The sequence below is a fragment of the Arvicanthis niloticus genome, chromosome 22, assembly GCF_011762505.2.
Source record: "Arvicanthis niloticus isolate mArvNil1 chromosome 22, mArvNil1.pat.X, whole genome shotgun sequence".
Classification (NCBI taxonomy): domain Eukaryota; kingdom Metazoa; phylum Chordata; class Mammalia; order Rodentia; family Muridae; genus Arvicanthis; species Arvicanthis niloticus.
In genome coordinates this window covers 40,055,762-40,080,837 of record NC_133429.1, presented here as the reverse complement: position 1 = coordinate 40,080,837, position 25,076 = coordinate 40,055,762, and the positions used below count along the sequence as shown (strand labels likewise).

Genomic DNA, 25,076 nt, shown 5'->3' with positions numbered 1-25,076 from the left:
TGACCTAACTTGCTTCTCTGTTGTGATCAAAAGAAACTTGGAAGGAAAGGGTTTATTTGACTTACATGTCTCAAGCACAGTCCATCACTAAAAGAAGTCAGGGTAGGAACTCAAGCAGAAGCAGAGGCAGGAACTGTGCAAGGAAGACTGGCTGCTGGATTTCTCAAGGCTCACACCCAGATACCTTTCTTACACTTCCTGGGACCACCCATCTAAAAATGGAACCACCCACATAGGCCTGGACCTTCCCACATCAAGCAACAAAAATCAACAAAACATCACACAGACACATCAACAGTCCAGTTTGATGAAAGCATTTCCCCAATTGGGGTTCCTTCTTCCCAGATATGTCAAGTTTACACCAAGATTCACCATGACAACATGAAGGAATGCAAAAAGGAGAATGAAGAAAAGAGAGAGAGAAAGAGGAGAAAGCCTGTCGATACTAACCACTATGTTCTGGTCATCCAGACACCAACAAGCCACTAGCAAAGGTATACCAGATGGTTCTGAGAGATTTGAGAAGGAAGGGGCTCAGTGCTACACCTGTGCTCTTACTCCAGGCCTTAGCTGTTGCCCCTGTTACTACTGGGCCAAGAACGATACCTGTCCCTGTTAACATAGCACAAGAATAATTACCACCCTCATCTTCCTTATTCTAAAATATAGCCACTCCCTTCTGTAAGTCCTACAACACCCATGAGAGTAAATATGAACATTAAAAGAGAGAGAGAGATGATGAAATGCAGAGAATTATTGACAACTACTGAGTAGGCCAGGGTCAACTCAACTTCTACTGAAGGGTATTCCCCCACTTACTCCCTGTAACCATTCCAGCACATGATACAGTTTTCACTTTTCATGTCTTGGAGTCTAGGTCTAAGTGACACCACCTCCACTCACAGTAAAGGAGAGAATGTTAACCTAGTCCCAGACTGACACCCCTATGCTTCACTTTCTACTCTATGATTCATCACTTCTCAAAATGAAGGGCTTTGAGAAGTCCTAACCCCTTCCCCATAGATATTATCTGGCTCTGTGGTCCAAATCAAACCATCTCACAGTAAGTTTACATCTGCAGTGACTTTAAAATCTGCCCAACATACCACAGGGGCACGTGTTCCACTATGTTCATAGCAGCCTTATCTATGATAGCCAGAAGCTGGAAGCAACCCAGATGTCCCACAAAGAAGAATGAATAAAAAAAAAAAAATGTGGTTCTTTAGTTGACTAAAACCACCCAAGTCTCCTTACTCTTGGATAATTTGAACAACTAGGAAATACAATGGAATACTATTCAGCAATTAAAAATGGGGACATCATGAGTTTTGCAGGCCAATGGATGGAACTAGAAAATATCATCCTGATTAAGGTAATTTGGACCCAAAAGTACATGCATGGCATGTACTCAGTAATAAGTGAATATTAGCAAAAAAAAATACAGAATACCCAGGATACAATCCACAGAACTCAAGGTTAACAAGCCAAAGGGCCCAAGTGAGGATGGCTCAATGCCACTTGGGAGAGAGAAGAAACCAATCACAGGAGGCAGAGGGAGGAAGGAAGGGACTTAGCTGCAAGAAAGGAGGAAGAGGGGAAAATGAGAACTCTATCAGGTATTGGCAAGGGTTGGGGGAACAGGAAAGAAGCCCTGAGGGCTACGAAAATGAATGGAAATATGGAACCTCGGGGGTGGGACATGGGGGGAACTCTCTAGAATGTACCAAAGACCTGGGAAGTGATAGATTCTCAGGACTCAAAAAGAAAAACCTTGGATAAATTGGCCAACAGTGAGGAGAGGGAACTTGTAGAGTCCACCTCCAGTAGAAAGACAGGGCATCAAGTGGAGGGATGGGGTTGCCATCCCACAGTCAAAAACTATGACCCAGAATTGTTCCTGTCTAAAAGAACTGCAGGGACAAAAGTAGATAAGAGACTGAGGGAAAGGAGGTCCAGTGACCAGCCCAACTTGAGATCCATCTCAAGGGGAGGCTCCAAGGCCTGACACTATCACTGATGCTATGAAGGAGCCTAGCATGGCTGCTCTCCAAGAGACCCAATAATCAACTGACTGAGACAGACCCAGACACTTACACCCAACCAATGGACTGAAGTTGAGGACCCCTGTGGTTGAATTAGAGAAAGGCTGGAAGAAGCTGAGGAAGAGGGAGACCCCATAGGAAGACCAGCAGTCTCAACTAACCTGGACCGCCGAGATATCTCAGACACTGAGTCACCAACCAGGCATGGAACACCAACTGATATGAGGCCCCCAACACAGATCCATTGATCAGTAGCATCTCATGTCAGTCACAGGTATGCCAACATTGGCCTAAGGTTTTTCATTCTCTCCTCATCTAAGACTTTAAAGTTTTGCAGTCAGGTTGCACCCACTGTGGCCTAGATACCCAGTAATAATTACAATAACCACTGATTATTGCCAAGGACTAAAATGACCCCTTGACACAAACTGTTTTGAACAATGGCGCCATTGTGGGAAAGCAAAGTCAAAACACTGAGAAGGAAGCTCCTGACAACTAACGTGTGTCCCTTCACATTCCTACTTGTATCTCCTTGTGTGTGTCCTGAAACCAGCCGAAATCATCTCATTACAGCCATTATTCTTGTTCACATAAGTGAGCATAAGTCCAAGTTCATAACACGTTCATATGTACTTTGTAAGACCATCTTTTGACAACTCCAAGAATCTTCTAGAATTCACAACCCAGAGCGTATCAAAGTCATTACATCTTGAGCCTCCGTGTACTTAAAAGGCACATGCCTCTCAAGCTTCCCCCTTCCTCTTCCTCCTCCTCCTGTGGTGACTAATGTCCCCTCCCCCTATTTTTTTCAGGATTGCCCTTCAGGTCTACTCTTCTTTCATGCCTGAAGAATCTTCACTCCAAAGCCTTTCCAAGGGTCTTGCCTGGAATCCAAATGGGTATCACCCTTGCAAATTCTTTCTCAAATAGTTTTTCTTTGATTAGGAAACTGTAACCTACTTCTCTTGTTTTAAAACACCATGAAATTTGAGGAGATAGATATTGTTATCTGTTTCCTAGCTGTTCAAATTAACCAAGAGCATGGAGTCTTGTGTGGTTTTAGTCAACTAAAGTATCTCAACTACCTAGGCAATTACCAGGTGCCACAATAAATACATTTTAGTTAAAGAGTGAATCACATGTAGTATTGAGAGGAAGGCCAACATTTAATTATTTCCCCTTTTCAAATAAATGAATAAAAGATTAGAGAATATAAAGAAGTTATTAAAGGTCGCCCAGCTTACAGTGGCACAGTCTTGGTTCCAATCTATGCCCGTCTCCCTAGAGCTAACATTCATTCTGTCACACTGAGTCTATTGTGTTATTTGGGAAGAGGAACCTTAAAGAAGTTTTCTCCATCACATTGCTTGAATGTAAGTCTGTAGAGCATTTTCTTAACTAGCAATTGACATGTGTGAACCCAGTCCACAGCCTACAGTAGGCCCGTACCTCTCTTGGGCAGGTGGTCCTGCATTGTATAAGAATGCAGGCTGAGCAAGCCATGAGAAGCAAGCCAGTCAGCAATGTTTCTGCATGGCATCCACTTCAGTTCCTGCCTCCAGGTTCCTGCCTGGAGTTCCTGTCCCAGCTTACCTCAGTCATAAACTACAATCTAAGGGTAGAAAAAAAGAAAAAAAAAAAAAAAAAACCCTTTCTTTGCCAAGTTGTTTTTGGTCATGGTATTTTCTCACTGCAATTGAAACTCTAAGACATGCACCCATGATGTCTGCCTACTGTGAACGCAGAGGAAACGCTAGGGCGTTGCTGAGACAGAGTAGGAACACATCCATATGCCGAGCTAAGCAGTTTGCATGCTTCGCACTGCAGGAGCTCTACGCTGAACTGCAGCGGGCGGCGGAGGCGGCGGCAGCGATGTGATTAGACACACATCTTTGAAAGAAAATTCAAACAGCTGCCAACCAGAGCTATGAAAACGAGCACATTGTCAGTAGAAAAAAAGCACCACCACACTTAATGGGGCTTAATGCAGCTCCGAGATTCCCGCAGCTGAAAATGACTTATTTCCTTCCCATTCATCACTAGGTGGTTCATTCACCCGAGTCCTCCCTTCAAAGAAGTGTGACACGGTATGATTGGTTGCGAAAGTACACTTTATTCATACGCCATTAGACAGTGATAAACTATAAATGAGCGGGTTATTTGTCATTTGGGTGTAGTCACAGTTTTCTGCAGTATATGGAAGCACCAGGTGTAAAATCTCCTGAGACACTGCTTTCCTCCAGGGACAGCCTGTACTATCTGACACATTGAAGTGCTGTCTGACCTGCTATTAAAGCGCTGGCCCGGGGTTTCCTCCCATCAGCAGTACCTCACAGGGTCATTGCAGCTCTGAATGTTTCCCCATTGGCAAGCGAGGTAAGTGTGCAAGCCACAGTCTGAGTTCAGTCAGCTAGTTGGCTGCCCCCCGCCCCCAGATACAACCTCATAATCACAGTCTTGGTTAATTAGTCAGAAAGAATAATTGATCAAAGAGAAATACTCAAGGATACAGAAATTATAAATAACACATATATTAATAGAAATTCATTCTTATCACATATAAGTGGTTACTATAAATACTTCTTTGGTTGATGAGTCTAAAATATATTCTCCATATAAATAATTTTAAATATTAATAAATAGGCTTAGATTTAAAAATTCATATAGTGCTGGCAGAATTATTCTGATTGGGACAATCTCTACCCCTGAATTAACACCGACTCCTTTTACGCTTCCTGAGGCTAGATTCTGGAGACAGTTGGTGGATCACTCTGATGAGTTCACGGACAGCTCTGTGCTGGATCTGTGGGTTGTTCACCTAATGGGGGAAAAAAATAAAATTAATTCCAAGCATATAAGCCATTGGGCTATTCTTCTTTTTGACATCATGGTCAGTGAAAATAGAAATATTCCTTTTAAGAAAAGTAATACAGTAATACATCCCTCCCACTTGTGGTACTCACTTCTGCAGTAGTTAAGACCAGCAATACATCCCTCCCACTTGTGGTACTCACTTCTGCAGTAGTTAAGACCAGCAATACATCCCTCCCACTTGTGGTATCCACTTCTGCAGTAGTTAAGACCACTAGGATCATTAGATTTTAGTTGTCCAACAGGGAGTGAGTGGCCTGAGTCACCTTATACATCTGTCTTCCCCTTAACTGCTACAGAAATCTCAAAATGGAGAACTAAAGAGACTCTTGGGTGGAATGAGATGGGGGTGAATAGACAGTAACCCTGAACTTGAACCCAGACATTTAATCTGCCGGAATGTGTTTTCTTGTGAAGATATTGGCAAGATAATTTCTTATCTACAATGCCTGCCTCCTTCTTCTTTAATTAGTCCTCTCTATTCAGACCAAGAAAAACATTTATATTAACCAACGCTCCCTTTGCTCTAGCAGAATGTTTTTGGAGATCTACCAAGGAGCCCAGAGACCCAGATGCTTTTGTGAGCTAAATTCCCAACAAGAGATTCTGATACAAGCTGAAATTTGAGACCCACCAAAACAGTCTAAGTACTATTCACGATTTGGAGGTGCAAAAACATTTCCTGTTCTCTGCTTTTTACACCATTAATTTAACTACTTAGGCTTCTCCATCCTAACCATAAGGGGGCCACTTGGGCAATTTTGTGTTTAACAAAATGAAGACCATTTACTGTTATCTGGTTTGTTTGTTTTTTCTAATACTGAAAATACTCTGAGTCCCTTGCTACATTTCCAGGAAGGACTCAGAAGTTTATAGGACTAGTTACTAAAGAAAGTGTGTGTGTGGAAAGTGTGTGTGTGTGTGTGTGTGTATTCCTAAAATATGTTGACAATGTATCAAAATAGGACAAGAGTTTCGAGATTGCTCATGGTCACCCATAGGAAGCATAAGACCCAGGGTTTCCAGAAAGATGAAACCAAGGCCTTAGGAGTAACAGGTTTCTCACAACTGTGTGTTATGAAGACAAATGTATTTCCTGGTTTTCAGAACAATGCAAGAATCCAAGAGATTTAGCCAGAGCTGAATGGCAAGCCAGAAGCGAAGTGAGTTAGGAACAAGTGCTATATCCAACTCTAGTTGGTGAACTAAGATGGGCTACCATCTCCCAGCTCCTGAGAAAGTGCAGGAGTCTAATTAGAGGCTGACTCAGGTAGACTGAAAGCTGAGCATGAATAATTAGGCCACAGATTGTAACAAGACACCTGTCCCCTTCATTTGACATCATTCATCATCAAAGCCCACGAACTTTTGGAAGTGCCTTTGCCTTCTATATAAAATTTAGAAAGCCGAGAATTGCCTTTATTCTTTCAAGTTATCTTTCAGGTTCTTATGGGCCAACTTTAAAGGTGTAGGATGATTTCATGATGCAAAGCATGGAATGGCTGGAATACCACCATATCTGAAAGTTAATTGACCAAGCCTTTCATAAGACAGAGCAATTCTTTTAAAGGATGTCTACCATTGCTTTGCCTGAAAACAAACCGGGCAGCATAGGGTGAGAGGCTAGCCAGAGCTGAGAGGTGGGATGCCCAGAAGCCTCCTCTCATCCTGTGACACTGTGGGGGTTTCATTTTGTTTTGTTTTTGACAAAAGAGATAAAACTTATGTAGCAATCCCAGCTGGTTCCTCTCGAGATGGGGAAACTACACCCCGGCCTGTTGTGTGAGTCATTTGAAGTCAGCGTTCCTTGTGGCCTGGTGAGGAGGAGGAGCAGGAGGAGGAGGAGACGAACACAAGTCTTCTCACTCCCTCCCACTGCTCTTTCCACTAACACACAACCTCCCAGCCTAAGCAAGAGTTTCCATCACACACCATGGAGGGATCACAAGAGCTCTACTCAGTGCTCCATTCTTCTGCCTCCCTCCGCAGAGTATTTACCCAGCATGTGGGCAATGGTTTGAATGTCTGTGTTTTTCCAAAATTGACCAAAAAAGAAAATCCTCCCAATCTGTCTGCAGTGGGGGAACACCTAAGATCGGGCTTCATCTCCTAGCTCTATCAACTGATGGCGTAGCTAATTTCTACCGTCTGATAATTCAAGACGATGCAAAAAGAGATAACAACAATAATAATGACACAGTAATTTGCAAAGCTGTCTCACCTCAAACTTGGTGATACTCATGAATGCATCCTTTTTGGCCTTGCTGTTGCTGAAGAAGTTAGTAATCAGGTGTGATTCGATGACACTTATGTTGTTGCTGATGGCCTGGTTGACTTTCAAGACTTCAAAGAGTCTGAGGTAGAAAGAGATAATCTGGCTCTCAAGTATTTTCATGTCACCATCCTTAGGAAACAACACAAAGAGAAGACTGTGAGGACTGGTCCATTAGAAACAACAGGAAAAACACGGGGAGAAAGAAATGTTCAGCTCACCTTTTGCCAGCTCCTCCAGATATCCAAGAAGAGGCTCTTTTCCTCCATGGCATCTATGGTACTTGAGTTCTGAGGAGAAAAAAAAAAAAAGAATGATCTGTACAGTGCTGACAATGCTCACTACTTTTCTTCTTAGCCCTTCCATTTACTTCTAACAAGTATCCCCCAAAAGACTGCCTTTAGTCAAACACTATTGCGTTCTTTTAGCTGCAGGATATACTGACCCAGTCTTAGAAATCGCAAGGCCACAAACAAACTCAACAAAGTTGAGGAGGTTTCAAGTACCTCAGTTAACTGTAGTGAGCTAAAATGAAAGTTACCCTCAAATTAAGAAAGGGAGAAAGAAAATCATCAGAGGAATTCCACTGTGCACACTGCCCCCTTATGGTCCAGGCTTCTGGAAGAAACATCAGTCTGTGTTCTAACAGGGCTTAATCACTGCTTTAAAAGATAGCTCCAAACACATGTGTGAGGCAGCCTGATTTACACTGGGAGGATAGAATTGACTGTAAATGCTTGAACATTATTATAATAACGACATGTATACTAGTATATACATTTGGGACAAATTATAAAATTTTAAGTGTATAAAATTTGTTCCTGTTAACCATTAATTCAAAAAACTTACACACACACACACACACACACACACAAAAAAAAAAAAAAAAAAAAAAAAAAAAAAAAAAAAAAAAAAAAAAAAAAAACTTAAAACTCTAAGAAATATAACTCTTCTCAAACCTCACCAAGTGGCTGGCTTTGGTGACAATTCGATTGTAGTCAAATTTCAAAATTACTCCTGAGGGAAGAACTTCAAGGAGGCATTTCTTAAGCAGAAACATTAAGAACTTTGCCTTTGGTTACTTTAAGCAATAAGCTGTTTCCCTGGGTAGTTTTAGTTGTGATATTCATCTCTCACTATCACTTTCAAGATATCCGAAAGAATGAGAACCATGAAGGTAAGGATATTTCTTATCACGACTAAATAATAAGAAATCACAAAAGAATCAGAATCTTTGTACCTCGTACCTATACTATGTCTATCTTTGGGGAGACTGGTAAATGCCCTCTGACTCTATAGTTAATTGAACAGAGGGTTAAATCGATATTGAGATCATTAAGTCAATAAACACCTCACCAGCAAATAGCAATGTAGCACCCCGTCTTCTCAAAATGACTGTGGAGCAGAGACGGCAGTCTAGCGTTCACTGTAGCAAGCCAACATCAGCCACGGTCAACCACAAGCATTATTAAGAGATCATACTTACAAAGTAGTTGTTCAGACTTTCTAAGCTTTCAATGAGTGTTCTGTGGCAGTAACAGCCAGAAACAGCCATGAGGACGAGCTGGAAAGCCAAGATACAGTGTGTAGCATTCATTGTCTCAGAGCTAGGCCGAAGCAGTAGAAGCCTAGAACTCCTTCCTGTACTAAGTCAGAGGGTCCAAAGGATCAGCTGATGTGTCTTCTCTAGACCAGCCGATGGCAGCTATAGCCTGCACCTCTCTTTCTTCCAGTTTTATACACGATCGAAGGCTCCTCGGGATTACGTATTTTCACAAGTTTTTTTTTTAAGTTAAGATGGTGACAGATAGGTGGGGGAGCCAAGTTACTTTGCATTATAGCTATGGTTTTGTGGCATGTTAGAGTTTCCTTTCAACTCCTTGGGCTCTCTGACGATGAGACAGCCCCACCGTGCCCACCTGTGCCGTTCTTGTGGGATTCTCTGAAAGCACTTTTACTTCACGCCATTGGGGAGGGGGGCTGGAAATTGCTTTTACGTCTCCCCCTTTTTGCCCTTGTAATGTGAATTTCTCATCCACAGAGCACAGTCCTGGGAGCATTTGTTTGTGGTTGGGGACGACTGAACAAAAGGAAACTCTTGGGCTTCTCAAACCCTGCCGTGGGGGAAGCCTTTTCAAACTTTTCTTGCAAATGACCAGAAAAGCAAGGAAAGCATACGGTTACAAAGCCAAATGTGGCTAGGAAGCCTTTCATCACAGGTGATTGGTAAAACACCTACTACAAATCACTCGAGGTCAACCTGCCCAGAGAGAAGAAAACGCAGACCACATATGTAAAAGAAAATCGTTGAGTTTCTCCATTAATAAAAGGAAAAGATGCAAGATAGAATAAAAATAAAAATGCAAGAATACTTCATTAAATACTGCATTTCAATCAAAAATAAAAAAAATGCAAGCATACTTCATTAAATACTGCATTTCAATCAAAAATAAAAATGCAAGAATACTTCATTAAATATTGCATTTCAATCAATACACTCAAGGTCATATTTCAATGTATATCAAGGTATATGATGAATAAGAGTTTCAATTCCTCTGCCATTAGATCTTTCAAACCTGGTGTATATCTTATATATACAGCAGAAATTACTTCAGGACTAGCCATATTTCTAACTCTCATACCCCATGTAGCTAAGCCTATCCCAGTGAATAGTCCAGCACTAAACACATACTTGTCCCAAATAAGAATTAATAATTGAACATTGTTTCCCACATTAAATTTATCAAACAGTAAGTTTTCTTTCCCTTCTTTGGGGACTTATCTATGAGATTCAACCCTTCAGGATGGCTCAGGAAGCCGTTTTCTATTTTTCTTCCAGCCCACTTGTATGTCTGCCTTCCCTGTGTACATGAACATTACGCAGTGGTTATTGGTGCAGACTTGAATCTTTCATGTTCTAGCTGTGGGGTCTTGAGTCAGCATCTTTATGAGCTGTGACTCAGTTTCCACATTTATACAGTGAGCTTAATACAAGTATTTTCTTTCGGACTTCCGCCAAAAGTTCGATCAGATGATCCATGCTAAGTTGAGAGAATTCTTCCTGGGATTCCATAGTCACTCAAGAAAAGTTATTGATTGTTATTTAGGAATGTTGAATAGGTAGCATCTTTAACAACGCTATGCATCTTGTTCGTGCGGTTCCTTTGGCCATGTGTTCCCTTGCCCCCATCTGAGCACCTCAGAGTGGTACCCAGTTATCTTGGCCCAGGTGATAAATACATCATCTGTTTTGGTTCTCCCCTAAACCTCCAGCTTTAAATCAGTCTTTCTCCTCTATACTGGGCCAGCACTTTGTTCATATTTTTCATGGATTCTCATTTCCTCTTTCTTATATATGAGGTAACTATCCATGATTTTCCCCCCAGTTCAGACTGATTTCCTTAAAATCAGAAAGTGTTTCATTGCTTCTGTGACTTGATTTGTTTTCCTCAAACACATAAGCATAGAGATTTACACACACACACACACACACACACATATTCATTTGAATGTTTGCCTAAGAATCTCTGTTTTGATGGCTGAGAACATCGCTCAGTTGGTAAAGTGCTTGTATAACAACCTTGGCTTAAAATGGGCATGAAATTCAGATGGAGACAAACGTAAGATGATCAAGAGTTCAAGGTCACCTTCTGCTTCTAGAGACTTGAAGTCCAGGTGGCTTATACCTTTAATCCCAGCACTCAGGAGGCAAAAGCAGGCAGATCTCTGTGAGTTTGAGGTTATAACTGGTTTACAGAATGAGTTCTGAGACAGCGAGGGCTACACAGTGAAATCCTTTTCTCAGAAAAAAAAATCTATTTTGAGTTATTGCCCTCAAGTTGTTTTTTTTTTTTTTTTTTTTTTTGCAGTTTCAATGCTAGTTCTTCTAGTTTATAAAATTAGCTTTTTATTAAATGCGATTTATCATTAATGCTAGAAAAAGGAGCTGTCTCATTAGCTAACACCTGATGTCAGGGACCGTTCTACATTCTTTATTAATTTTTAAAAGTGATCTTTGCACTACCAACCTCAGTAGAGGAGTGTTCCCCTTGTTTCACACCAGCTACTTGTGTTATTGATCTTAGACGTTCTGACAGCTGTAAGATGGAATCTCGGAGTTGTTTTAATTTGCATTTTCCTGACGACTAAGGATGTTAAACATTTAAATGTTCCTCAGCCATATGACTTTTCACTGTGGAGAATTCTCTGTTCAGATGTGTGCCCCATTTTTAATTGAGTTATCTGGTAGCAACAAAATGACTCCTAATGGCATGTTCTGCTATACTCGTAGATGAGTGGCTTGCTCATCCACCATCAAAGAAGCTTCCTCCTCCAACAGATGGGAACAAATACTGGGACCACAACCAGACATTATGGAGAGAGAGAGAGAGAGAGAGAGAGAGAGAGAGAGAGAGAGAGAGAGAGATTGGAACACACAACTCTACATCAGATGTCACCATCAAATCAGAGCTCAAGGAACCCCAAAGAAGAGGAGGCAGAGAAAATGTAAAAGCCAGAGGGCTGGAGGACATCAGGGGAATAGGACCCTCTAAGTCAACATGAGCAAAGCTCATAAGAGCTCACAGAGACTGAGGCAGCACACACAGGGCCTACTCGGGTCTGTGACAGATCTTCTGCACCTTTATTATAGCTTTCAGTTTAGTATCTTTACTGAGTGTGAGAATGAGTGTGCCTCTGATTCTTGTGCCTGCTCTTGGGGCTCTTTTCTTTCCATTGGTTTGCCCTGTCCAACTTCGATGTGATAGTTTTTGTTTGATCTTATATCTTATTTTGTCATGTTTGGTTGTATCTTTTAGAAGCCTGTTTCTTTCTAATGTGAGACAGAAGGGGAGTGTATCTCAATGAGAGAGGAGGAGATGAGGAGGAACTGGGAGGAGAAAGAGAACAGAAAACTATAATCAGGATATATTGTATGAGAAAGAAATCTGTTTCCAATAAGAGGAATGGAGTTAAGCCACACAAATATATAGTTAATTGAGTATAAGATGAAAATAAAGGTAAAAATTTTTCAAATTTAAAAAAGAAAATGGTCTTGGTAGAGTTGTCGTCTGAAGGAACAAAGTCAAAACCAAGTGCTGAGGTCAAAGACTCCCACGCAGCAAGAGAAAAATATGGAGCCCATGCCTCTGCTCACAGGCTTCTCGTTGCTCTCTCTGAGGAGAATGCAGACTAGAGAAGGTCCTTGAGAAAGACACAGTCCTGTAGGTCAAAACATCAGTGGCTACAAGCCCACTACTGCCACTCAGTGCCCTCTAGACACCAATACCCAAACTTCGAGTCTCTGGAAGGAATATTGGAAATTTTCTGGAATAAAGTCAAAGACAGTTCCATGTATATCTTACTTCTCCCACTGGAATACAGTGTCAGGAGAGAAGAATTAAGAAAAATGGGGAACAGACAAGATGACTATATGGGTTAAAGTGCTTGCCACCAAGCCTGAAAGCCCAAGTTCAAATCTTGGGACCCACATAGTAGAAGAGAGTCAATTGTTGCAAATTGTCCTCTGATCTTCATAGGCACAGCATGGCATGACCACGGCCCTGTTCCCAGCACACACACACACACACACACACACACACACACACACAAATGTAATTAAAAAAGCACTTTTAGAGAACTGTGGGATCTATTATAGCACCTTGTCTGTACCCCCATTATTTGTAAGTTAAGAATTACTATTTGAGATTAAAGATACATATTAAAGCTATACATACAATTTGACCAAATTTTTAGGTCAGAAACTGCGTGGTTAAAACCCACGATCTAAGGACACTTGGTGTCTGATCGAAACACAGATTTGTGGACTTACAGAAGCAACCAATGGTCAATCACTTGTTGGCATGAAGACCCAGGAAAATCAAAGTGACTCGTTTAGATTCTTTCAACTAGCTAATGAAAAACTGAATCTAAAACTACAAGATATTTTCCTTAACCAGTGCCTTTCCTACCTGATCGATAGCTACTAAAACTTGTGGGTTTCTAATTTCTATGTTAGATGTGCAGGATGAAATAGTTAAATCCGATAAAGTTTGGGTTTGTGTAGAATTGGTGAGCGCATAGGTACACTATTCCTTTACTACGAATACAAGCTGCTGTGGAATCCTGGTCTTGGTATCCCAGCTTGACAACTACACAAGCAAGCAAAATGCAAAATCCACCAAGACTCTGAACCCTGAACAACCCACATTCCACCTGATTGTGGAATTGCCCTATTTTTCCCTTGGAATTCCTGAGCACTTTTGCAGGGGTCTCATCCTTCACCTGGCATCTCTTCCTGCAGATTGTTGTCTGGTCTTGGCATCCCACACGGGAAGTGAACCACCCAGGTTTCCCCTTAAGGGCACAGGAGTCTCTGATTTAGAATACTGTCACTCCAACAGCACATCCTTTTCTGACCTTTTCCTTTCTGATTAACGTCACAAAAAGAAATCTCTCTTTGTGCTGCCTGTAAAGCACTTTCTGTTGCACATGCAAACTAGAGGTTTCACACCTTGCTAGTTTGGCCAATACTGAGCCTGTAGAATCATTCACCACCACGGTATCCTTCAAAGCCCGTGGCGAAGCCACCAGGAGCCAAGGTGTGATCACATTTCTAAAAGAAGGGGACTGCAAACTTTCTTTTTTCCTTTCAGTTAAGAGTTTCTTTCTGAAAACTGGCAATGGATGTAACAGGGAAATTTCAGTGGTATCTCCGCAGACCCAACTCTGAACAGGTCGGTCGTCTGTAAGACAAAACCTACATCCTGGTTGCCCTTTTCCTCTACATCAGCAGCCACTGTGCGTTACCTCCTCCAACCCTTTAGGCAGATTTCTTCCACTCAGTATGAGTAAGTGCTGGATCCATGCCCCCCACGTTGGTTCAACTCCTGGAACTCCTGACATCATGAGGGCTGGGCCTGCGGAAGAATCATGACGTAGAGAATGGAAGTCCACACGGAGTCAGACTTTCCCCGCAACGTGACTCATAGATCCCATGGAGCGTTTTCTGAATCACCTTATTCCTTTAAAGACCATCTGGACAGTTTTGAGGGACAATTCGAAGAATGTTGAAAATGTGCTATGTATACATTAAAGTGACGACTTTACGATATTTTTTATTTGAAGATAGAGGAGACTGTAATCTAGAGAGTCATAGTCCTGCCTTAAAGGGCATATTTTTTTCATTCCGTAAGAAATTGTAAAGCACTCACTGAGTCCTTGGCATGGAATTACTAAAGCAGGATGGAAAGTCACGTTGCAAAATATTGATTTATTTCCTAATTTCAACCAACTACAATTGCTTTATTGAGTATTTACTATGTACCCATAGCTTCAAGGACTGCAGAGAAGTGAGGAAAATTTCCTGGAGACTTAGCTATAGTTAATGTCTTAGCTCACATCACAGGGTGGAAAGACAAGCTTTTTCTTTCTTTCCATTGTTATTTTGCCATGGTATTTAGATAAGTAAGCCAGTTCACAATTCTAACATCTTCTTTTCTTAATTATATCACATTTATTTAGTGTGTGTGTGTGTCTGTGTGTCTGTGTGTCTGTGTGTCTGTGTGTGTGTCTGTGTGTGTATCCATGCATGTGCATGTGTCACTGCAGAGGTCAGAGGATGTGTTAGAAGCCAAATCCATCCTTCCACAATGTGGACCGGCGGGCTTAAACTCAGTTCATCAGACTTAGTGGCAAGCACCTTTACCCACTTAGGCCAGTGGTTCTCAACCTTCCTAATGCTGCAACTCTTTAATACAGTTCCTCATGTTGTGGTGACCCCCCAACTATAAAATTATTTTTGTTGCTACTTCATGTAACTGTAGTTGTTACCGTTATGAATAGTAATGTAAATATCTATGTTTTCTGATGGTCTTAGGCAACCCCTATGAAAGAGTCATTCGACCCCCCCAAAAGGGATCACAACCTACAAGTTGAGAACTGCTACACTAGGCCATATTGCCTGCTCAGGGCTCATCTGGAGACAGAGTCTAGGCTGGAAAGATGGCACAGCAGTTAAGATCGCTTGGCTCTGAGTGCAGGTCCTAACACTCATGTAACAAGGTGGGTGTGGTCCAATGCCTACATGTGACCTCAGCACTGATGGGGTAGAAGCAAGAGGATCCATGAGGCTTGCTGGCTGCCAGCCCAGCTAGAAAAACACTAGCTCCCACTTCACAGAGAGACCACAACTTAAAGTAACTAGGCAGAGTGTGACACCCTCCTCTGGCCTCCACATATGCATAGGCACACATTTGCACATACATGACACATGAGTATACATCATGAGATATATACTCCTCCATATATCTACATAGATATACATTATGTACATATATGCATATATGCATATGTATACATATGCATATATGTACATTGCATGTATATATACATACGCACATATAAACATGCACACATACACATATGTACATGTACATATACGCTGACCATTTCTTGGAGAGACATATTCTAGATATTTGTTAGCATTCTAGGAGCCTAGGAATCCTTAAGGACACTTTCATTAACCAATCCCAAGTTAGGGGACCCCAAGTCCACGCCAATGTTTAGTATCTCAGTGCAGGGTCTCAGAAAAGTCGATTATTCATGATTATGATTTATCATAGAATTAAAATACAAATCAAAATCAACAGAGGAAAGCACACAAGCCAGGCTCCAGGATCTCCCATGAACAAAGTTTCCAATTGCCAGAAGAAGAATATTCAGTGAAACTTTTCTCAGTAATGATGGACAACTGTAGTTATCATGGGCACACCTGCTGGGGGAACTTGCCCAAGAAGCCTTGATGTCCAGCTCTTACTTGGCTTGATCACATAGACAAGGCTGACTTCCTGGTTGACCAGCCTTAGACTTCACTGCTTCCTTGCACAGATTAGTCTGACACTTTGCAACCCAAGTTCTACCTGTTAGCACAGACTGGGTCAACGTCCTCAGTCACACAAGGAAACACTCGGGCCTAGTGCTGACCTCTCTGGGCTGAAGGACACACTTTCTTTTGGGTAAAATTAAACCTTCAGTCCATAATTCTGTCTTATTTTACGTTTTCTCTTTTTTTTATACAGCATGTTGTATGACATGCGGAGGCTTTGTTTTTCGTGACTCGATTGCTTGCTTCATTCTTAGTGAATGCGGAGATGTTGATAAACCATAAAGTTCATTTGGTTTGTAGTAGATTTTTTCCCACATATACTATTTTCAGAAAGCCAATATATGTTTTCTTATGATTAGGCAAACATCTTAGCAATATTTAAAGTCATTAGGGGGAAAAAGTGAAGCAAGTTTTACAACAATGTTTCATTTTAATGCAGGTAGTAGTTGATTAAAGGAACTCAAAAACTGGCCGAGCTTTCAACTCTGCAATGGAAATACTATGAAATGGAAAAGTCCTTCCCTCCTGTGCCAAGCAATAGACTGGGGAAATCAACTCCATCGTAGGTCTGGTTTTCAATTGGGATGAAACTTTTGCTTATTATATTTTTATTAGAACTTTTGTTGGTTATTATATTTTTTATTAGAACTTTTGTTGGTTTTTATAATGGTGTTATTATAAAGTTTAAGTAGTAATGCATGACTCTGTGCTGGTTAGTTTTTGTCAACTTGACACGAATTGAGTCACTTGGAAATATGGGGGATTGTTCCATCAGCTTGGACTGTAGATATGTCTGTGAAGCCTTCCCTTGATTAGTGATTGACCTGGGATTGCCCAGCCAACTGTGAGCAGTATAGATCCTGAGTTATATAAGAAAGCAGGCTGAGCAAGCCCCAGTAACATTCCTCCACACTTTCTGCCTCTGCTCCTGCTTGAGTTCCTGTCCAGACTTCCCTCGGTGCTGGGCTATGATCAAGAGATGTGAGCCAAAGACACTCTTTCCTTGATCAAGTTGTTTTGGGTCAGCGTTTTATTACAGCAAGAGAAAGCAAACTAGGAAAACATATTGGTCTCTTTCTCATTGTAATTAAATACCTGAAGGCAGGCAAACATTAGAACTTTGCTGGGCATAGTATTGTATACCTATAATCCTAGCACTCAGGAGGCTGAGCCAGGAGGATGGCTGCAAGTTTGAGGCCATCCTGGGTTGTACAGTGAGAACCAAGCAATCCAGGGTTGCTTGGCATAACCACACTTCAAAAGCAAGGAAGAAAAAAGAAAAGAAAAAAAAAGCGCTATTTAGCCCCCCAGAATTAGTAGCCAAAAATCCAACCAGAATACTGACAGTTCTTGCCATCTCTTCCTCTTTTTGACTGGTGGCAGAAGACAATGGTGAGGAGACAAGTCAGAGGAGCAGAAGAGAATCCAGAGGTGGATGGGGTCTCACTTCCCTTTAGAAATGTTTGGAGGACCACAGTGGGCCTAAAGGCCTCACATCCAGCCCCTCCCTAAAGGTTTTATCTCCCAACAAGAGCTTTGAGAACCATAATTCCAACACATAAACCTTTAGGAGACCTTAAACCACAGAAAACCCACAGCAAACGCACTGTCGTCCTCCCCCCCGACCCCCACTGTCTATTCATCTCCAGAGATCCTGCTGTATTTAATTTGCAGACTATATGTGCCTTGATTTCCCAAATGTGCCCAGGTAACGATTAGTCAAAACAGGACTCCTAATGTTAACGTAAAGACCACAACGTCCAAGAAAATCTAAATAAATATCTCTTTTACTCCAGTAAGACAAAGTTTGGACATAAGTATCGCGTGCCCAAATGTTTCTGACAGAAAAAAGGACAATATCAATATCAAGTCATAGCTACCTATGAAGTACAGAAATGGGCCTCTCATTTAATTCCGACATTGATTTATAGAAGATAAACTTATTTTCTTTTCATAGGCCAAAAAAAAACATGAGACTCAGGAGGGATAAACAACTTACCAAAAAAATCACTGAGTTAAGAAGAGACAAGTTTCGTGTAGTTCAACCAAAACTGGCACTCTTGACCACGCCCTTGCAACCAAGCTAGTATCATTTGACCACGCCCTTGCAACCAAGCTGGTATCACTGTCTTTCACCCTAAGTGCTTGATGCATTTGCTATGATATTGATGGTTCTTTGTTCTCTGATTTAAAACACCTGTGATTAGTTTTATCTATCAGACATTTATGGAGGAGTCTGGAAGATCTCATAGATGAACAGTAGAACTAATGAACCAAATCCAGCAGACCATCTATTCCACACACTCAGATCTCAGCCCGGGAACGTCAGCCCTCTCATAGAGCACCAGGCAGAAATAAGTGAATGGAGTCTAATACTTATATTTTCATCTTTGTGTCAAAGCGGTCCAGGAAAGTGCATCTTACTGGCTGGTCATGGATCTGTTGACCATCAGAAGTCAACTGGTAATGACTGGTGACTGGTGACTGGTGCCTGGTGCCTGGTGGCAGCTCTTCTAGATACCCAACCTGACCACACCTACTGAAGGTGGTAAGATTCTCCAACAGAAATAAAGAAAGAGGAAGATGTTTGGTTCCCAACAACCTTGGAAAATGACCTAATGAAGACTTTCAAAATAACAAAGTCCTTTGGTAGAATTTGCCAAGTATTTTCATTGCTTCTTTAATATTATAATACAATTAAATCATTTCCCCACTTCCCTCTTCTCCCTCCAAATCTTCCTTGTTATTTCAAATTTATGGCTTCTTTTTTTCATTAATTTTTTATACACTCCGTGTGTATGTGTGTGTGTGTGTGTGTGTGTGTGTGAGAGAGAGTGCATGTGTGTACATATATATTACTAAATACAGCCATCTTGGTCTGTGTGTTACTTTATGTGTGTTTTCAGAGCTGACCATTTTACAATTGAGTAATGGTATCCCACTTCTTCCTGAGAAAGACTATCTCTTCCACTCCAAGTGTTCTTGGTTGCCTCTAGTTCTTTGTGTACTGTTGTACTGTTTAGACTTGTCGTCTTCCCTTTGTCTACTTTGGCGTGTCTACTGTGGCCATCCTTGTTCATCTCACATTAAGTCATCACTTTGGTGAGACTTTTTGAGTGTGGCTTTTGACATTACTAGGAGATTAAAAAAAAAAATCCTCACAGTAAACCCTGATCTTCTAGTTCTTACAATATCCCTACCACCAAGTCCACCCTCAATGTTTCCTGAGCCTTAGGTACAGGGGTTGTTTTATATCTGTTGGGACTGGGCTCCACAGCCTTGCATTTTGATTGGTTGTAGTTCTCTAAAATGGTCTCTATCTGTTACAACAAGAACTTTCCTTGACGATGGATAAAGGCTACATTTACGTGTCATATAAGGTCACATATTTAAGATATAGTTAGGGGCTGTGCTGCTTTAGTAAAGTGGTGATTGTACTCTGAGATGCATGACTTCACTAGCCCTGGAAAGTCGGCTAGCTTTCCAGTACTAGGCATGATTTCCCTCTTGCTGAACAGGTCTTAAATATAATTAGAAAGGCGCTGGTTGGCACCAAGGCACGTGTAGCATTACAACACTCTTAGGGTCCTGCCATGCTGGTCCTGGTATGGTTCACAGGCATCGTATCTGGGATGAACTGTTGATTGCTCCATCCTCTGGAGGCTTGCGTGGTACCAGAAACATTCCGTTCAGTTTCAGCTCAGAGGCCTCTAGGATCTGTGTCTGAAGTGCATTGTGTCTTCAGCAACAGAGACTTTCCTTCCACCTCTGAGGACAACCAAGGGCGATAGCAACAGCCTATAATGTTTTGGGAGCCTCTTAGACAACCCTGACCAACAACTCAAAAGAAGGCTTCTCATCTCTAGTGAATGTGTTTTGTTAGGTGGTCTTTGACTTTTGGAGGGTACATTGTTGGTCCAGATGGGAAATTTTTTCATATAAACTATGTGGGTGTATTTATACATATACTTATATGTATTATCGGGTCTTCTTAGATGGATAGTTAATAGTATGATTCCTTGTGACTTTTTAATATATCCTTATGATTATTTTACCATCTTCTCTCTTTCTTCTATATTTATCTCCCTGTTTCTAATTAGAGCCCACCTTTTTGCCCAGCTTACCTATCTAGTATCCTGTTTCTGGAACACAGAAGCTCTCCCACTGAATCAGCCCATGCGTAGTTCCTCTGGGAAGACTCTGGGTACAGGACAGCCTTGGTAATCCATCCTCTTTCTGGCACAGAGCTTGCCCACACTTCACAGACACCCTTCCTCTATATGCAGAGTTCTGGCCCAGGAAGAGAGACTCATGGATTCTGTTCCTTGGGCTCTTCTTCTGTTGCCAACCTTGACATTAATGTGTGGCATGACCTTACAGGCTCAGTACTGAGGATGGCAAAGTCACAGAGTGACAGTGGTCCTGCTTGGAGTGGAGGCACCTACTGCTCTAGTTCGTTCATTTGGGACTTTACATGAGCAAAATAATAATAATAATAATAATAACAAACTTTTAGGTTTAAGCCATCATGCAGTTGGGGACATTCATATCACATATACTTGTGTCTAAGTTAACTTATGTGTGTTATATATGTAACCTATCCCCTAAATATATTACCTGAAGTTACTATATCACTTACAGCATCTTTTTTTTCCTGAAGACACATTCCATATTTTATTTACATTTTAAGACTAACTTTCATCTCAAAAGCACACATCCATAAACCTATTTCCTTTTTGTTGACTTCACTTAAAACTTCTAAGCATGTTTTATTAGACAACGACTATAAACAAATTATGTCTGTTATACATAACAAACGGGAACAGCTTTTAACAGAAATTCAAAACCCCAAACATCTTTTTATTATAAATACAGGTATCAAAACAATCCTGAACCTATTTTTGATACTAACAGTGGTCAGTACCCACACTTCTTCAAGAATTAACACAGTTGATGACTAGTCATTCCATCTGCTACTTTAAACAACTCCAACGGCAGCTCTAAACATGATGGATAAAGCATGCCATCTCTGTTCTTCCTTCTTGAGACTTTACTTCTCAGAAAAACAAAGGTTTCCATGGCCATTTGACACTTTTTTTAACATGCTTCTGTCTTGAAAACCTGAATTCCACTTTAGGTACTTCAGGTTCATGTTTAAACGATGGTACTTTAAGAAGACAAAAAAAAAAAAAAAAAAAAAAAAAAAAAAAAAAAATGTGCCTCACTTCTCTTGCTACCTGAAGACATAATAGGTGTACATATATTAAATATATTCTTACAACTGTCCAGGTCATGTTTACCAGCTGCAATTCTTTTACTTAATGTGTGGGTATTTTGCATGGTGATATTTATTCAAGACAATAACATGAGTAGAAGGTTGTTGATTTGATTTAAGACAAGTTTGAGATCCACTAGAATTAGTTGTTGTAGTCTGTCCTTCCGGTGGCTATGGAAGCTTCCTATTTTCTTTGGACATCATAAGACGTCTTACCTCTTGAAGCACAACTTTAATGCTATAGGATTTTACCATTTTGCTAATATTAGTATGCTCCGTGCATCCACCATTCCACTGGAATTATTGATTCCATTCATATTAATTTTTGTTACAAATCTAACTGATGGAGGAGCTTCTGAGTATTTAGATCCACATTCTACTTTCAGGCTATATATTCTGTTTTCATAGTTTGTCCTTGGTGGCAATAATCATGCCTGTCCACCTTGTAAGTGTCATGTCTTCATTGTCTTCAAGGCCCCAGCTAACCGTCCCATCACCTACTCCTTTTTTTCCTTCTTCATGTTCTCCCAACAAACGAAAATTACGAGGAACTTTAACTCCTGTGGAGACCACCATCTTTTCCTGTTCCCAGACCCACCCCACTTACAACATCTTAATTAGTAGCATCAGTAGCTATTCAAATGGCATTTACTTTCTGGAGTTTTCACTCAAATAAGACATGCATATTTGCATCTGTGTGTAAAATTTTCTATTCATTTCAAAAACGTCAAACCAAATATTGGGACTAGTGATATATTTTAGTTGATAGGGTACCGTGCTTAAACTCCCGAGTTCAATCTCAGCTCATCATAAACCTGCCATAAAGATGTGTGTCTGGGAGTTTGGGCTCAGATCTGTAGTTCAAGGCAATCTGCAGCTATGCTGTGAGTTTAAAGTTGACTCAGAATACATGAGGCCCTGCCTCAATGTGGATAGATAGATAGATAGATAGATAGATAGATAGATAGATAGATAGACAGATAGATACATGGATACATGGATACATGGACAGATACATAGATACATAGAAAGATACATAGATACATAAATATATAGAGAGATAGATACATAGATAAGTAGATACATACATACATACATACATACATACACAGATACATAGATAGATGGATAGATAGATAGAACATGCATACATACATACATGGATACATGGATAGATACATAGATACACAGATACATAAATACATAGATAAGTAGATACATACATACATACATACATACACAAATAGATACATAGATAGATACATACATACATACACACAGAGATAGATACATACATAAGTACATATATACATAGATGATATATTAGATAGATAGATAGATAGATAGATAGATAGATAGATAGACCATACATACATACATACATACATACATACATGATACATAACTACATGGATACATAGCTACATGGATACATAGGTACACAGATAGAGATGTCTGTGTGTACACCTGAATACACACTATCATTACCAACACAGATTTATGTTATTCAAAAACCTGATCCTTCATAGTAACTAAAGTTTTGATGTGTGTACATATATTTTTCTTTGAAATGTTCCTTCTTTAGACTCTTTGAGAAGCCTGCACACCCTTCTGCTCATTTTATATTCATCACCCCTTTTTGAGGCACTGTATCTATATGTTGCTTTTTTAAAATGATAATCTCTCAAAAGACAGAGATTAAAAATTGTTCCCACTCTTTTCGTTTTCAAAGATGACAGGTACAACACTAGACATCTTTAATCTTCTTCAGATTCTTCTTGAGACTGTAGCCAGGATTTATCACTCCAAGCAACTCTCCACATATATCAATGTCTCTAAGATGTGGCATCCCACACTGGATGATATATGATTTCCCTTATTTGAAAATTAGACGCTTAATTTGCTAATTAGAATCATAGATCATAACTTGTTATGATTTTTTTAGGAAGTTTATTAAGCAATAACAAACGCCCTGCATTTTGTCATGGGAGTTTCCTGTAAAATAATAGAACAAAGTCAATGCCCAGAGAAGTAATCAAAATGGCACATCACAAGACCATCTGTACTTCCATCAGGAAAGTGAAGAAACTTGAGAGAATGGGAAAGATTTTTTGTCACCCCAGGTGGAGTTTGAAGGGTTTTTTCTACCCGGTTCTTTCAGGAAGCCTGTTAACCTGCTGCTCTATTGGCCTGTGGTCAGGGACTTCCCCCAACCTGCCTCCCTGTCTTTTGACAATGAGCAGAAATTTGGCCTCTTAGGTTTTTTTTTTCTAGTCACCTGATAGGATTTCCCAGGACAGAGGTGTTAAGCCAGCTTTGATCTGACTTCCCATCTCCTTCCTGTGGATCACTCTGAGAAGAAAGAAGTTGCCCTCCCCCCCCACACACACCCCCCTCAAGGCGCTGACATCATGCTTCCGCTCCACAGAGCAGGGCGGTTCATGCCCATGTGCTCACAGAAGATATGACCTGAGCAGGAAGCAGAGTCATTTAAGGACAAGATGCTCTCTTTAGCTTCCTTTTTGAATAGCTGTCAACCACCTGCCGGAGTTCCCAGGCATGGAGATTTGGAACACGTCTACAAGTTCCTCAATGGTATTTTCAGAGATGGTGTTTAGCTGTGGAGGGAAGATGCACCCTGAATACAGGCCCTCCCCCCCGACCCCACCCCCACTAAGAGGCCAGGCTGAACAAAAGGGAAAAGCAGACAGAAGCTAGCTGGGCACCAGCTTCACTTTTTTAAATTTACTTATTTATTTATTTATTTATTTATTTATTTAAAACTCCAAATTTTATTCCATCCCTGGTCCACTGTTTCACATCCCATACCTCCTCCCCACTCCCCTTGTCTGCATAAGGATGTCCCCACCCCAACCCCCCACCCCACCAAACCTCTAAACTCCCGGGGGCCTCCAGCCCCTTGAGGGTTAGGTACACCTTCTATGACTAAACCCAGACCCAGCCTCCTCTCTTGTATATGTGTTGGGGGCATCATGTCAGCTGATTTATGTTGCCTGGTTGGTGGTCCAGTGTTTGAGAGTTCTCTGGGGTCCAGGTTAATCGAGACTGCTGGTCCTTCTACAGGGTCATCCTCCTCCTCAGCTTCTTCCAGCTTCTCCCTAATTCAACCACAGGGGTCAGCAGCTTATGTCCATTGGTTGGGTGCACATATCTGCATCTGACTCAGCTGCTTGTTGGGTCTTTCAGAGGGCAGTCATGATAGGTCCCTTTTTGTGAGTGCTCCATAGCCTCAGTAATAGTGTCAGGTCTTGGGGCCTCCCCTTGAGCTGGAGGTCACTTTGGGACTGTCACTGAAACTTCCTTTCCTCAGGCTCCTCTCCTTTTCCATCCCTGCAGTTCTTTCAGACAAGAACAATTATGGGTCAGAATTTTGACTGTGGGATGGCAACCACCACCCCCCTCATTTGATGCCCCGTCTTCCTGTTGAAGGAGCCAAACATATACAATGGAAAAATGAAAGCATCTTCAACAAATGGTGCTGGTCTAACTGGCTGTCGATATGTAGAAAAAATGAAAATAGAACCATATTTGTCACCTTGCACAAAGCTCAGGTCCAAGAGGATCAAGGACCTCAACATAACAGCTGATACACTGAAGCTAACAGAAGAGAAAGTGGGAAAGAGCCTTGAACTCATTGGCACAGGGGGAAATTTCCTAAACAGAACTCCAATGGTTCACACTCTAAGATCAAGAATTGATAAATGGGACCTC

The 25,076-nt window shown here is 41.0% G+C and overlaps 1 protein-coding gene, 1 long non-coding RNA gene and 1 pseudogene across 2 annotated transcripts in view; 1 reads left to right on the top strand and 2 right to left on the bottom strand.

The window, feature by feature from the left end:
* The window catches only part of LOC143435728 (uncharacterized), a 147,237-nt gene extending 128,636 nt beyond the window's left edge, over positions 1 to 18,601 (top strand). The window contains exon 4 of the long non-coding RNA XR_013106187.1: positions 18,471 to 18,601. This is a non-coding gene — a long non-coding RNA (uncharacterized LOC143435728). The remainder of the gene's footprint in view (positions 1 to 18,470) is intronic.
* On the bottom strand, positions 4,522 to 8,873 carry Ifng (interferon gamma). Its single transcript, XM_076919190.1, has 4 exons — positions 8,672 to 8,873; positions 7,407 to 7,475; positions 7,135 to 7,317; positions 4,522 to 4,860 (listed from the first exon to the last, which is right to left on the bottom strand). The coding sequence occupies exons 1-4, from the start codon at positions 8,780 to 8,782 to the stop codon at positions 4,753 to 4,755; spliced, it is 471 nt and encodes a 156-aa protein (XP_076775305.1). The 5' UTR covers positions 8,783 to 8,873; the 3' UTR covers positions 4,522 to 4,752.
* Positions 18,602 to 21,383: 2,782 nt separating the features above from the next.
* LOC143435624 (ubiquitin-conjugating enzyme E2 variant 2-like) lies at positions 21,384 to 21,920 on the bottom strand (annotated as a pseudogene).
* Positions 21,921 to 25,076: the final 3,156 nt, after the last annotated feature.